At 36.6% G+C, this 16,312-nt stretch overlaps 1 protein-coding gene across 2 annotated transcripts in view; it reads right to left on the reverse strand.

Moving 5' to 3' along the window:
* CTNNA3 (catenin alpha 3) overlaps positions 1–16,312 on the reverse strand; it is a 2,053,326-nt gene that overhangs the window by 690,247 nt on the left and 1,346,767 nt on the right. For both annotated transcript variants that reach the window (XM_069101886.1, XM_069101885.1), the window contains exon 11: positions 10,104–10,260. In XM_069101886.1, coding sequence (XP_068957987.1) covers positions 10,104–10,260 — 157 coding nt within the window. The remainder of the gene's footprint in view (positions 1–10,103; positions 10,261–16,312) is intronic.

Raw genomic sequence — 16,312 nt, forward strand, 5'->3', positions numbered from 1 at the left:
AAAATAAAGGATTGAAATAGACAGCCTATAACATCCCTTCAGCCTCAGTAGACATAATTCTATAATATATTCCAACCTGCTCATTTGGAATAATAATAACTGACATCTACTTAGGACCAAAGTGTCAAACACAGGGTGTATGGTCTGCATTACAGCTACAATACTCCCAGTGCAGCTGAATCAGAGTGAAACATAATTAGGAAATATTTAATAAAATGAATGACAATGCATTAGGATATAGATAATGTTAACATGCGATTTTCTAGGTAAATACATGGCCCATTGGGGTCTTTGTGCTTGCTGGAGTTTGACATCACTGTTGTAGGAGTTTAAAGCTTTTGGAATGTTTTAAATACATTTAACTTGATCCTCAAAACAACTCTGTGAGCTAGAAATGACCTGTACTGGAATCTTCCTTTTACAGAACAAGAAACAATTGTTTAGACAAGGAAGCTTTAGTATCCCAATGGTCCTTTGACCTATTCCAGTTTTGAATATTAGATTTGGGCAAAGGACCACAATTGAGGACCTAGCAAGCCACATGTGTCCTCAAGGTCACAGGGTTCTCCACCCTTGCTTGACCTGTTTTCAACCAATGCCCTTCCATCAAAGTCTTAGTGACCTGGTCTCTATTTTTTCACCTGTTATTAAGTCCATGGGCAAAGGGTACATTCCAACTTGGAAAAACCCTCTTTGAGGGATTGAATCATCTGCCTCTCATGATACAATCAACCTGGACCCAATGTGCCTTATAGAAACCACAGGACCAGGATCCTTAAATCCTGCTCCGAATTATCTCAGTCCAATTCCCATGAGTCGTGCTCAAGGACCGTTTTTCTGTGTGACAATAATGCTGTTATTTAGGAAAAATACATCATTTTCTCAAAAAATATAGTTCCTTTAAGCTTTTCCATCTCTTTACAAATTCACTTTATTTTTATGCTTGTTAAATGGTTTCTTTGAATTTGCAATCAATATAATATTTTAATTTCCTACATCTAATTATTTTTCAACTTTATAAGTAGTTGTTATAAAAATTAAAATTTAAACAACAGTATTGGTTTATTTGTACATTTCAAACTTAAAATTCCAATTAAAATGTTAAAAACAACTTATAAATAAAATGGTCTGGTATGCTTTGTATTATTAAAAAGTGTTATGTATTTTTTACTGACCTATATGCCTATTTTCCAATTTTTATGACACTTTATGCAAATAACATACACATGCTAATGGCATCCTTGGGAACAGGCAAGTTTTCAAAACTGGGTATTATCTTAAAGGTCCTTCCAAATCTCCCCTCCCACCCCCACTTCACTATTTCTGCTTTTTCTCCAAAATTATCTTCCATCAACTCCGCATATATGTGGTATGTACATAATTATTTAAGTGTTGGTGTCCCCATTAGAATATGGGCTCATTGAGGTCAGGGACTGAGTGAAGAAGAATTCATTTTTAAAATCATAAACTGATAGTTTTGAATATTGCATGTTCCCTCTATAATGCTTATTTTTGACTCTCAAAATGTTTTTAATTGTATAGATCAAAATACTATATTAAGGATGGTCTTCCAATTACATGTCTATCATGTATACATTCAAGCTAGCTTGAAAGGGATAACAATAGAGAAAACTTTGTTGATCACTAATGTCAGGATAGTTAGAACAGAAGTATAATTTGCCAAAGGGGGTTGCCATTTTGATCAAGGGTTTCTATTCCATAATCCAAGCTGGACTGGGATTTCTTCTAGAAGAAGAATTTCTGTAGAGTCTCATTTTTATGAAAGAGATTGTATTGGTTGGCTCACACCCCATAAAATTAAAGAATCACTTAGACTATACCACACAAAAAAGTTTGTCCTAACCATGCACACAAGAAAAACCAAGTGGATAAAAAAATACATCTTGTTCAGTTAATGGCATCATGGCCTGCAGTTAGATAGAGCTTATATGTACACATATCATTATATATATATATATATGAGAAACTCTGTTAATTTTACAAGCATTGGAGCCAGAATTTAATAGGAAGTAAAGGTGGGTGGGATTGCTTTTGGGAAACTACAAACCTCTTTTAATGAATTTAAACTTCTCCAAGACCAAGTGTACATTTTCTTAATACCAACATACTTTTTTGACTGCAAGTCATGGAAAGTGACTCATTCAAAGAAAAATGGAAAGGCAGGTGGTGAGTCTAAACACACTGTAACACATAATAATAGCTATTATTTATGTAGTAATTTCAGATTTGCTAAGAATTTTATAAATATTAACTCATCAGATCCCCATAACAACCCTGAGTGGAGGTTACTGTCATTATTCCCATTTTCCAAGTGAGGAAGCTGAGGTAGATAGAGGTAAAATGATTTGACCAGGATCACAGAACTAGTATGTGAAGCAGGATTTGAATTCAGGGCTTCCTGATTCCAGGACTTATGACCTACCCATGGAATGATCTGCCTGCTCAAATAAATAAGGAACTAGGAAGACCTGGAATAAAGGCAGGTATCAAAGAAATGCCCAATCCCAAAAGTAGACTGCTAGTCATGTGGCAAGATCGAATGATAATTAATGGACAGCCTCTATGCTATACTGGTACACTTTCAATTGTCAAGAAAACTTTTGGAAGGCTTCCAGCACATTCAAAGGGCCCCTGGTAATGAAATCATGTGGGCAAGAGTTATATAGCCCAGACTGTCATAAATAGGTTATGACTAGAATTTTTAGAAAAAACATTCATATCATTGATTTAACATCTATTTCAGGTTTCTGCAAAAGAATAAATTTTCCTTTTTCAGAGTGATATCATGACATCATGTCCAGTTACATCTTACTATGATTTTCCTTTGGGATATGGAGGTTACCCGGAATTGCTGGAAGCTATGAAAATGTAAGCTTTAGCTAGAAATATTTAAATATTGACCTGATGATGGATTATATGTTCATTATTCAAGGATCGATCTGTTTCATGACTTTGGGATCACTACCATGTTGATTATAGGATAATGAATTTTTAATTATGGTGAGTCTTAAAAATAATCTAACAAAACACTGTGGGGGGTTAAATCTATTTCAATGAAGGGAATACCCAAACATATGAAAGATGTTGAGGCAGTAAATCTTTTGGGATATTTGGGAGTTCTATGAGTTCCTTTAACCTTTATAAGGTATATGGATATATGTTTTCCATGCTATTACTATTCAGTCATTTTCAGTAATGTCTAACTCTTCATGACCCATTTGGTAGTTTATTGGCAAAAATACTGGAGTGTGTTGCCATTTCCTTCTCCAGCACCTTTTACAGATGAGGAAAGTAAGGTAAAAAGGTTTAAGAGACCTGTCCAGGGTCACAAAGCTAGTAAATGTCTGAGGCCAGATTGTAACTCAAGAGGATGAGTCCCCTTGACTACAGACCTGTCACTCTCTCCAATATGCCACCTAGCTGGCCCATGTTTTCCATGTTCACATGTATTTTTAAGTTTCGAGTTTCAAAATTAAATATGTTCTTATACACACATGTGTGTATGTATTTGCATGTATGTGTGTACCCACACATACATCTCTCTGTATATATATATATATTTATATTTTTAAGTATATATATATATATTTATATTTTTATGTATATATATATATTGGACTTCTCGGAAAAGATTCCTAAAACCTTGGTGCTGAGAGTTCTCAATTCACCTTTGCAAAGGGGCCTTGAACTTAGTTGTGAAAATTGAAAGGTATAAATATAATTATGTATTTTTTAAAGCTTAAATGAAAATTTAAGTGTTGTATAATCATTTCTGGTGACTAAGGACAGTGTTCAGGGAAGGATTCATGAATGATGTGGCAACATTTATGATGACCCTTTAAGGTTGAAGATGATTCTGATTTTCAGTGCTGTTATGGGGAAATGCATGACAGGTAGAGGAAATGTTGAATCAAAGTGAAGTTAAAAGACCTTTGTCAAATGTGGAGCCTACCGATAGAAGATAACTCTTCTGTTTCAGTTGAAACCATAGGGTTTATGAGTGGAAGATAAAATAGGGTCCAGTGTAAGAAGCCTTGAATGTCCAATTTAGCATTTCACAGATCAATAAGATCTAACCTTCCCCAGCTGCCAATACACACACACGTGAACAGATACACAATTATAAATTCCTCGTGACCAGGTACCAGAGCACAGAAATGACCCTAGGCCTTTTCATACAGAGTGAACATCTTAGACATCACCTAGTGGTAATTCTTTTGTATCTCCCACAAGGCCTAGCAGGGTCAGGCCCACACATATCCTCAAATACTTACTAACTGATTAAAGCAGTCATTCCTTTATGTAACCTGGAACTCTGTTTCAAACTTCAGTGGAGAAGACAGGAGGGAAACCTATTTTTTTGTATTCTATTATCATGATAGTTTGTATTCACTAAGACACTCAATTAGCGACAGGTACTATTTTATGCTTGAAAGAAAATTATGGGAAAAATTACTTGGTTATGCTTTTCAGTGATTGTGTTTCATAATAGAAATATTTTCCAGAAACGCTTTTTTTCCCCTTACCAAAGAAGCCAATTTTATCAACATTTCACTGAATTTTTAACAGTGATTTGTTTGAATAGCATTCTCTTAACATTTTGATCTTGTGAAATCTGGGTATTTATTAGATAGCAATAATAACTTGCAGGAGAATATAACAAGGTTAAGGAAACCATAATGAAGCAGATAAACTATGTGGCCATGGGCAAGTCTTTAGAATTGAATTTCTGGTCAAATGAAGAGACTGAGCTAGAGAATTGTTAAAGTACTTTTTTTTTTCTAACACAAACTGAAAATGTCAAAACTAAATAAACAATCAAGACAAAACAAACAAGACAAATGTCTCTGTTCACTTTTGATGGACAACCTCTTCTCAGAAGATATCCTTTTCTTGTTCCTGATGGCTTTGAATTACCTTTTTCAGAAATGTTATACATTATGCTGGAAACTGTTGGGCTTTATGTATGCCTAGCTGAGGCCTCACTGACCAATCTTTAACTCTATCCACCTGTGATATTAGAAATGACAAACCATTCAGATATTCCTGATCCAGAATTGGACATCCAGAGTCCCTCCAGCATTCAGGATCCATATCTATTCTGTTGGAGTTGACTGCATGTAAATGTCCTGAAGGTCCCAAGCACCTTGCACGATGAAGGGTGTAAATGTGGAGAGAGTTGTGTAACCAAGCTTTGGCAGCTTGTAGAATGATACCTATATACCTGAGAGGGTCCTTAGAGGCCACCAAATCTAAACCCTTCACTTCATTGATGATGAAACTCTGGAACAAAGAAATGAGGTACCTTGCCCCATGTTGCAGATAGGGAGAGGCAGAATCAGAATTCAAACACAAATACTCTAAGTCTATTGTTCACTAGAGTTTTAGTGCCTCCTAAGTCCTAGGATGGCCTATGACCAATTCATCCCCTACTTCTCCTGGTGTGGCTCAAAAACCATCTTACATAACTTCTATGAATCTCCCTGAGGGGTCTCAAGCTAGGCCCTACACCTATCTGCCCTTGGTTGAGCTAAAACACACTATCATGAAGGCCTACTGTGTTAAGCATTACTGATACATGTGGTTATTTTTATGAAGATTGACCAAAGCCCCCAAACTCTTGTTATAAACTTCGACTTTAGCATCTTATGTTCAGATTATTCTTCATTTTTCTTTGGTTTGGGTCTTAGAGGGTAAATAACTAGAGGAAAATGCCAACGTTTTGATAAAACATCCAAGAGATCATCCACAAAGGGGTGTGGCACAGATAAAATCACAGCGATGTTTGTCTGCTTAAGGCAAGATCAGAGGATACAGTAGAAAATTATCTCTTGGGTCTATTGTTTTCCAAACTTTTGAAAAACACCTTATAGAAATCCACGTCATGAGTATAACCTTCATGATAAATACCCTTCCTGAGTGACAAATTAGAGAAAGGAAGCCAGAGCATTTAGGGCAATGCTGCCTCACACTCCCTAGTCACCCACTTACCCTAATTCCTAACAACCCATGACCTCCTTCTCTAGTTGATTTCCTGTGCACAGAAGAATGAGCACACCCTGGATTTCTCCATGTCCTGAATGTGTTCTGTTTTCTTTATCAGAAACTCTGACTTTCACCTTTCTGATGTCCTATCACTCCAGCTCTCTGGAGGCCTCACTTCTCCTAAAACTATTCTTCACCCTCAGTAAGGTCACCAATACTTCTACCCTTAAATACTTTTCTCAGGCCATTATCCCTTCTCTAATTTCACTTTCCTATTTTTCCAATACTGACCCAATACAGCCACCTATTTTGCTTGGCCCCTACCCCAGATCCTACCTGACCAGCTTGTCTACTCAAACCACATAGGTGATATGGTAATCACTAGTTCTATTTCTTCACAAAAAAACAGAGGCACTAGGCCTTATCATCCAGCGTGTATCTATGCCATCCAGTCCCCCAGGCATTGTTATTTAACCTTAAACAACCCTATTCCTTGTATCCCTCAATTTCACCTTTAAGAGTCCTGGGCCTTCCCAGCTGCATTGTAGAAGAATTTTCTTTCATGATCATCATCTCCTTCAATTAGGATATGAGCATATGAAGAAACAAGATTGTATCTTTATTTCCATTTGTATTCCCTGATCTTAGTACAGTTTTGGGCACAAATTAAATACATTTTTATGCATTTCTTCACTCAGAATCTCCATTTTCACCATTTTCCATCGTGAGGGAAATGATAGGAGTACATCAATTTCAACTTCTAAATCCTTTAATGAATTTCCCATAGCTGAAGACTAAATAGGTCCGACAAGATAACTTTAAATTCATAAAATGTTTTAGTATTTAAAGAGTTTTGAAACTTGGTGGGTCCATCTAATCCCTTCAAATGTATTTATAATGTAATTTTTTTCTCTTGTGTTCCAAATACAATTAAAAACAATTATAACAACTAACATTCATTAGACAATCTTATGTGCACACAATCTCACAATAGGGGCCAGAGGAAAGACACCAAGTTTAAACAGCACAGGTCCTTTATTCAACATTCTTATATGCCAATGAACAATAGAATCCAACATTTTAAAATGAAGCCCTAAATTATTATCATCAATTGGTGGTGGTGATTGTCCTTAACTAGTGCTGATATTCTAGAAATCCATCATCGTCAATATTACAACTTAGTCTATGTGTCCATGGGTGACTTGGGAGCAGTTGATATAATGACAAGTTCTCCACCTTTGCAAAAGAAGCCACCATATTACCATATGACTTCATCCTAAATTTCAAGATGTGATCATTTAATGAAGTATTTAAAGATAAAGTTTTCTCTGGATAATAAAAAATAAAATTATCAGCCTGCATTCACTAATTGCTTTTGGCTATCAGTTCCAATAGTTTTAAGGAGAAAAAATCCAGGAAATAGGAGGGAGAAGGGAGGAGTCTTTGGACTAGATGGAAATCGCATAGGATTTAGCCAAGTTTCTAATTGTCTGAGAGAAATTAATATGATATTATTATATTAATAATTGTCAATTTGTAACCCATCTGTTCCCTCCTATTTCTGTTAAAGTCCAACACTTGAAAAACTCAGTCAGTCTCCTAAGAGCATGAGTAAGTGATGATTATTCCTAGCCCCAAAGGCACATGCTCTTTAACCACCCAATTGGGAAACCCAATTTCTGTTTAGTCTGGAATTCCTTGATTCAGCAGGTTAGCAACTAGACTTTAAGAGATTTACCCAAGGTCACATAACCAAAGAGTGTTGGAGGAGACCTTTAGACACATGCCCTTTGACTCCAAAATCAATGTCTTTCCATGCTAATCGACATAGGGCTGTATTTTAAAATTCCTCTACCTTCCTAACTCAGAATAGGTGACAGTCATCAGATGAGATTCAATAGATCTCCTCAAATAGATAGGATTTAAGGCACCAATTGCCAGCACAAGGAAGAATGGCTAGAGGTTATAGCATAGGAACTGTTAGACTGATACAAAGAAAGACTTCATAATAATCAGAGATAGTCCAAAACATTAAGATGCCTCTGAAAATAGGGGAGTTCCCTTCACTAGGACGTCATCAAACTGGAATAAAATGGCTCATTGACAGGGATTGCTGTTAAGGAAACAGTTGGACTTGATGGTCTCTTAGATCCTTTCCTCTGAGATTCTAATTTGCATGTGGACTTCAAGACAAATGACAGGTGTGGGATATTTCTAACCCAAAGATTATATCATTTTGAAAAATAAAAAGGCTTCTTCAAACTTTCTATTTAGAAAGGTCTGATTCATAAGGCTTCCTTGTGCCTCAATTTGCAAATGAGACTGTCAATTCTCTTACTTCAGAAAACATAGAAATTGACTCTATTCGCACGCACACATGCACACACTACACATACATGCAACACACCACACAAACCACACATAAACACACACTGTTTTTTTTTTTCTTTTTCATCAGGGCATAGATAGATTGGAAGAGAAAACAATCAACCCAGCATGCACAGTGACACACTCATATTTTCAGATGTACAGATACAGACTTAAGAAACTGTAAAATGTTAAAAAAAAAAGGAAAACTAATGATTATTTGCAATTTTAAAATAAACAGCAAGCATTCTTGCTCCTCACAGAGTCAATAAAATGTCCCAGGGGTGAAAGGTAAGTATAAAATATTCATAACCTAAAAGTATCCTTAATATGGAGGGGGAAGAAAGCTCATTTAAATGAAGGTACAGAACCAAAGTCCTCCAAGGTATCTTCTTCTCCTTTCTTTTCTAACACTTATTAAAACCTAAGTTTTCTGTGTTTTTATTAATCATTTTATTATGTGGCTTAAGTGCAGTGATTTCATGATCCTTGGAGATGCCTAGTCAATTTGTGATAAGTGGTTGATCATTCCTGCTCAGATGGAACTTTTAAGTAAGTTCAATTATTATTATATTTAGATTTGTAGAATCACTTCTTGGATTTGTTAGACAAATGCTGCCCTAAAATACCCAGGAGTGCATTGAGGGCCATGTTTGATATGAGAGCCACAAAAGGAGTTCTGCATTCACATAGGAGAAGGGGATGGGGTAAACAGGAAATAAGGGGTATTCTCTTCCTTTAATAATAATAATAACAAGTAGGATTTATATAGTACCTACTATGTGTCAGCTACTGTGCTAAGCAATTTATAATTAGGCTCATTTGCTCTTCACACCAACATTGGGAGGTAAGTGATATTATTATACCCATTTTACAGATAAGGAAACTGAAGCAAACAGAGGTTAAGGGATTTCCCCAGCATTGCATATTTGGTAAGTATATGAGGGTGCTTTTGAATTCAGGCCTTCTTGATTCCTACACCAGTGCTCTACCCACTGGACCACCACGCTGCCTCTCTGTGTTTTATACAAAGCCACATCTGACTTCCTTCCCCAGTTGTTATTGCCTCCTTCCTCCAGAAATTTCTTCCTATAACTTTGCCTCTTTTTAAATTTAATTCTCCACTGTTGCTACTGTTTTTTTTTTCTCTGAGCAGTATGAAAGCTCCTTAAAGGCATGCTGAGCACATGTCCAGCAAGAGATGAGAGATTACATATTGTTGGCACGTAGTCATTTACTGACTTCAAATGAAATGACCGCTAACCCCCTGGAGTTCTTGTTAGAACCTTTTTACTACTTTTTAAGAAGTGATTCCCTCAAGAATAACGATTCTAAAACTTTACTGGAATTACACAAGATAAAATATTTTCACCTGTAGAATGTTGCTTCTTGATTTTAGGGGCTCCTTCCCCCCCCTTTCAATCCCTATTGCCTAGCAAAGTTCCTTATAAACAGTAAATACTTATTGAAATGACTGCAATTGAATACAATTGGTGAATTATTCTTTGAAACCCAAAAGTTAAAAAAATGAAAACAGTTAATGGAGCGGGCAATCTTTCAGTTCATCACCAAAGCCATGGCCACTCCCAGAAGTAGGGGCCCCTCAACTTCTAATACCATTTTAATTAAGACAATATTGTTTCACATGAAAAAGAAATTTTCTACTGAACAAATGGGCCCATTCTTCAGGATAGAAGAATAAGAAATCAATAACCTAATCAATGACCTACCAGATACAGCAAGGAAGTCGTCAATGCTTGTGATGTCATCTACTGCTTCAGTGAGGACATGGATGTGGTTCTCCCATAGGCGTTTATACATGTCCATGTTGGATTTTACCGCCTGGCTTTTGGGTCGGGCCGTAAGAGCCAGGGCTGCATTGATAACCTGGAGAATGCAAAATGGTGACAAACTGTTACTATAGAATCAAATAGAATCAATCATTCTGTTTGGGGGAAGAGTCATAGTGGATTGCTAACAAAACTCTGCTTTACAGAGGAATTTGGACCTTTGAAAAGGAACTGGCCCAGGGAAAGAATTCAGTTATGGAGAAGACTCCGTTTTTCATTTAAAGTTCTCTTAAGAAGCAGTGGAGGCTGGGAGGGATGTATTGCTAGGAAAGTCAACATGAATACTTCATGAAATTGTCTTAGCTTCTAGCAAGATATACACAAGGGCTAGAGTTCTGCAAAAATCACACACATACACATTCACACACTTGCACACACACACACACACACTGAAATGAAGTCACCTAGATCCCAAAATCCAAGGCTGGGGATGAGAGGAAATTTCCAGAAAGTTTTTTCAAACATTCACCACACCAGTCACCAATATAATTACAGTAGTAACCTCGAGGGGATATAAAGAGACAAGACTGCCAAGATGGAAGGTGAAAAAGCTGAGTACTTGGGAAATAAGTTCCTCTTTTCCTCATGCCCTCCAACCTCCACTAGGCGCAATATATGTAACAGATGATCCTGTTCTAACCAGCCACAAACCCAAAGGGCCAGGCAATGAATGGTCTCATGACTGGTGAATGGTCAATTACTTAATTTATTGCACATTCTTGCTTGATTTTATGGTCAAGGTAGATGACTATCACATCTTTCCATACTTATCTCTTTGGGAAAAGGTTGGGGTGAGGTATGTGTTTGGGGATCACTGGCTGTGCTGTGTGAGGTATAGGCAGGATTCCCTATGCAGTAGACCATCTTCCCACACCATCACTGCCTACAGTCACAAGTGTCATGTAAAAGTCTCCTAAAAAGGCCAATGAATCCCTAAAAGAAGAGATAATGTGGTCCTGTATTCCCTAAGTACATATCTATCCCTGCTCCCTCCTGGTCTTTCTTCAGGGTTCTTTCCCCATTGCACCATTTCTCTATGCATCAAAATTTCTATTTATGCCTCTGATACAGTGTACTGGATAAAATATCTAGTTAAACAAAAAAAGATGATGAGTTTAGTTCTAGTCACACCAAGTTTGAGATTTTGCAAGCCCCTCAAACGGAGGTGTACAGTGGCAATTCTGGAGTTACAAGACTAAAATTCTGCATATAGAGGTTTGAGTCCATTGATTGAGAGGCTTTGGGAGTGGGTAACATCAAAAAGTTTAGGAAGAGGAGAGAAGATGGCTGGACACAGAAATGTGAGTAATGTTGGTATTTATCAGGCTGGATGAAGAATCAGTGTTGAAGGAGGCAGAAAAGGAGAGATCACACGGCTGGAAAGAAAACCAGGATAATGGCAAACTCCACAAATATATGAGAATTATTTTTTTTTAAACTGGAACTACATACAGTAAGACAGCATAGCATAGCTGGGGTGGAGAAATTGCAACCTAGAGGCCACATGTGTCCCTCTAGGTCCCTAAGTGGGGCCCTTTGACTGAATCTAATCTAGGTACTCAAGTGTGGTCCTTTGATGGAATCTTAGATTCCATAAAGTACCATACTTGACGACCCAGAGGGCCACATGTGGCCTTGACACAGTAGTTTCCCCATCCCTGGCATAGCAGATAGGGAGATAAGTTTTGTGATTCAATAGACAGGAAGTCAGGGGTGGCTAGGTGGTGAAGTGTACAAAGCACCTGCCCTGGAGTAAGGAGGACCTGAGTTCAAATTCGACCTCAGACGTTTAACACTCACTAACAATGTGACCTTTGGCAAATCACTTAACCCCAATTGCCCTGCCTTCCACACTCTAAAAAAAAATAGATGGGAAGTTGTGTCTTGCTTCTAAAATATTCAGTTATGTGTTCCTGGACAAGTCACTTAACCTCAGTGCCTCAGGCAAGTCTAGTTTCCTAACTCACCAAGCAAATACTAATTTACAATGACTTGCAAGGATGTTTCCTCATTAGGAGTTCTACTTACTAATGAAATTTCAGGTCTAGCCCCACCCAACTTTCCCCAAAGAATACAGTGGAATATACTACAAAGGCATCAAGGCTCACCACAAAAGGCCATTGGGTTTATCCATTTCATATAAAAACAACTGAAAAAGAAATTCTGTTCATTACTTTAAGGAATATGTCTGGTTCTCTACAATTTATTGGGAGCAGAAGAAGCTAGGAACTAGAGGCAGAAAAAATATTATTTTAATATTCTATTCCTTTTTTACAAGAGAAGAAGGCATTAAATTTTGAAGAAATTAGAACCAACTTCACAAGCAAATGTTTTGTCACATTCCTTGTCTCTTTGGTTTCAAATTTTTATTAGCCTATTAACTTATGGTGTAAACACATGCACTCTGTGATAGCTCTGATCCCTGGGGCTTCATTGGCCCTGCCATTGGGCAGTTATGAGTACAGAGAGTTGGTGGGAAGTGACATCCACAAAGAGAAGCTTGTTTTTCAAATACTGGTAAGGAAGCCTCAGTGGGAATGTGTATCAGAGGATATGGGGCTGCTTACATTTTCTTAGAAAATTTTCAGTCTTCCCACTGATTTAATTTACCTGACATAAATGGCATTATAGGATGAGAAGAACAACCTTTTTTTATGCTCTGCTGTTTAATCAAAAGCAAAAATAAAGCTCACTTCCCAAGATGAGATAATGGACTTTCATGTCTAGATCAAAATCGAGTATTGGATCTTGGTCATATTTTTTTCTCTTGTCTATTTGAGAAAGTGTGCGCATAAATATATAGACACATACACACATATGTGTGTATGCATATGTTTGTGAATTCAGTTATATATGTCAATATATACACAAACACATACACATGGACACACACGTGTCCATGTGTATATATTATAGATGTGTACACAAGCATACATAGGCAGCTAGGTGGCACAGTGAATGACAGAGTACCTGGTCTAGAGTCAGAAGGACCTAAGTTCAAGATACTTACTAGCTGTGTGACTATGGGTAAGTGACTTCCCTCTTTATGCCTCAGTTTCCTCATGTTTAAAATGAGCTAGAGAAGGAAATGGCAGACTCTTCTGGCATATTTGCAAAAAAGAAACAAATAAAAAACAAATGGGGTCACAAAGAGTCAGAGAGAAGTAACTGACTAAATAACAACATACACACACATGCACACACATGCACACACACGCACACGCATGCACACGCACGCACACACATATACATTTACACACTCAGTGTCCTTGTTTGTTTCCTTTATGGAGAGCTGAAAATACATATAATATATTCTCTTGGTCTGTTTGCAAGGTCTTTCAAGGCGAACAATCAGTGGAATCCATTGTGCTTCTTCAGCTGTTAGCAGAGAAAGATTCCTGAAGGGTGCCCATAGCCCACTAATAACCATTCCAGTCTACTATTTCTTCAACATCTTCAAAGACTCGCTGACTTCATCTGAGATCATCATGAGTGACTTAGGCTTGTTTTTTAGACTACAATCCCTCCCCATCTCCCTTAGGTCATATGCTTTTAATTAAATTAGAAGTAACAGTGGACTGCATGTTGAGGCTGATGTCAAGGAGAGACCTGAGTTCAAATTCAACTTCACATGCTTACTAGCTGGGAGACCCTGGAAAAGTCACATAAACTGTTATTCTCAGCTTCCTCAACTGTAAACTGAGAATAACGTTAGCACCTACCTCCCAGCATTATTATGAGGATAAAATGACATACTATTTGAAAATCTCTTAGCCTGGTAATTCACACATAGTAGGCATCATATAACTATTATCTGTTATACTGTCATTATTGTCATCTGGCATCATCCACAGTTAGGGAGACTTAAAGATTCAGAAGGGCAGGTGCTTTGTTTTCTCTCAACTTTGCTTCTCATCCAGTCATTGCTTTAGTATCTATTTATATTAACTCTGAACAAGGTGGATGATCAATTATTTGAATTAATAGTTTGAATTTTTATAGAACTTTAAGGTTGACAAAGTGCATTAAAAATATCACATCAAATATCCATCACAAAATATCCATCAAAAATCCTGGAGGTGGGTACTATTATTATCTCCATTATGCAAATGAGGAAACTGAGGGAGACAGGTTAAGTGATTTTCCCTAGGGTTAAATAGCTAGTAAGTGTCTGAGGCTTTGAACCCAGCACTCTACCAACTCTGCCACCTAGGTTTAAATCTCTGCTTTGGTGATTAAATAAATCACTTTGAAAATATATTTAAAGGGAAAATAAGAGGGATATGGTTGAAAGTGTTGTGGATTTGGAACTGGAAGATCTGACTTTAAATTCCAACTGTTCTACATATTACCTATATAATCTTGGGATAGTTTTCAAAATGGACTTCATTCTCTTTATCTAAAGTTAAAGGATTGTACTTCACCTCCAAAGTGTGACAAGATCCAGGTCCCAAATCTGTGATCCTGTGAAAATTTAAATGGATCACAAAGAAAGTATTTAGAAGAAATATCAGATAAATTCAGATGTCTGAAAATGATAAGGAATTCAGAGAGACAGACAGACAGAGACAGAAACAGAGAGAGGCAGAGACAGACAGACAGACAGAAAGAGCAAACAAAAACCACAGTATATCACTTTAAAATGTCCCCTGTGGCTTCATCCCCATATGATGGGGAACTGCTATCAAGAGGAGAGCTGTAGCTGCTCTGGAATTTGGAGAGTTTCCTGGGACACTGAGACATTAATGATTGCCTAGAACCCTACAAACAATATATGACAATCTTAGACTTTCTTGTCTTCAATATTAATTCTCTATCCATTGAATTTCACTGTCTCTCAAAATACATAACATATGGTCATAAAATTGAGCAAAAGAAGTTACCTTTGATATCATTAAATCCAAACTTTTATATTACAGAAGGTGAAACTGAGTCTCACAAAGGTCAAAGAACTTGCCCAAAGTCATAAAGTAAACAATTGAGCTGGAATTAAAACAAGCTCACCTGGCTTCTAATTCATTGGTAAAATTAACTTTCCATAACAGAAAAATGATGAAAAAAATACAATCTTTGAAAAAGAACAGAGAAAGTGAGAGCTTGTTCAGATTCAATGAGAAAAAAAGTGTGCAAATAAAAACAGTTTAGGGATGCTTTCTTCTATCTATCAAATTGACAAAAATAGGGGAAACAAAGACAAAGTCTAATGTTAATGTTAGTGGAGCTAAAGGAAAATTGACTGTCATACTACTGGTACAACTACTTTGGAGATCAATCTGGCACTAGACAGTACATTACAAGGAGCTACAAAATTAGTGCTTTCATTTGACTCATTGTTGGATCTTTATTCTAAAAAATAATAAAAAAATGCAACAAAAATATAGATTTTCATTTACTTTTACTTGCGTGAAAAACTAAAAATAAACTATATTGCTAATAAATAAAAAATAGCTGAATAAATGAAAGTGTACTAAGTCAACTATTATGGTACCTAAAACAATAAATTTAAAGATATAAGACTATAGAAAGACACATATGAAGTGATATAAAGAATGATTAGCTTAGTTAAATTAGAATACATATTGAAGAATGATTAGTTAACTTAGAATATACATTATATATTCATTATTATATATTATATACATTATATGTAACTGTTATATATAATGTATATATTATATATACATTGTATGGCTAATCATGCACATATGTAAGAGATAAATTATAACATACATTAACTACGTGATCAATATGTATTCTAAATTAGCTAATCATTCTTTATATCACTTCATATGGGTCTTTCCATATTGTCATATGGTCTTCAGATTTATAATTTTAGGAGCCAATAGACAAATGGATAGATAGATGGATAGGGGGCGGCCAGGTGGCTCAGTGAGTAAGAGCACCAGCCCCAGTGTTGGGATGACCTGGAGATCGAATCCCGGGCTCAGACACTCAGCACCACACCCAGAAATAACTGGCCGTGTAACCTTGAGCAAGTTACTTAATCCCGATTGCTTAAAAAAAAAAGATAGATGGATAGATGATAGATAGATAGATAGATAGATAGATAGATAGATAGATAGATAGAT

Source organism: Petaurus breviceps, unplaced genomic scaffold (assembly GCF_028583685.1).
Source record: "Petaurus breviceps papuanus isolate PSGF00001 unplaced genomic scaffold, PetGlider_PUasm1.0 490, whole genome shotgun sequence".
NCBI lineage: Eukaryota > Metazoa > Chordata > Mammalia > Diprotodontia > Petauridae > Petaurus > Petaurus breviceps.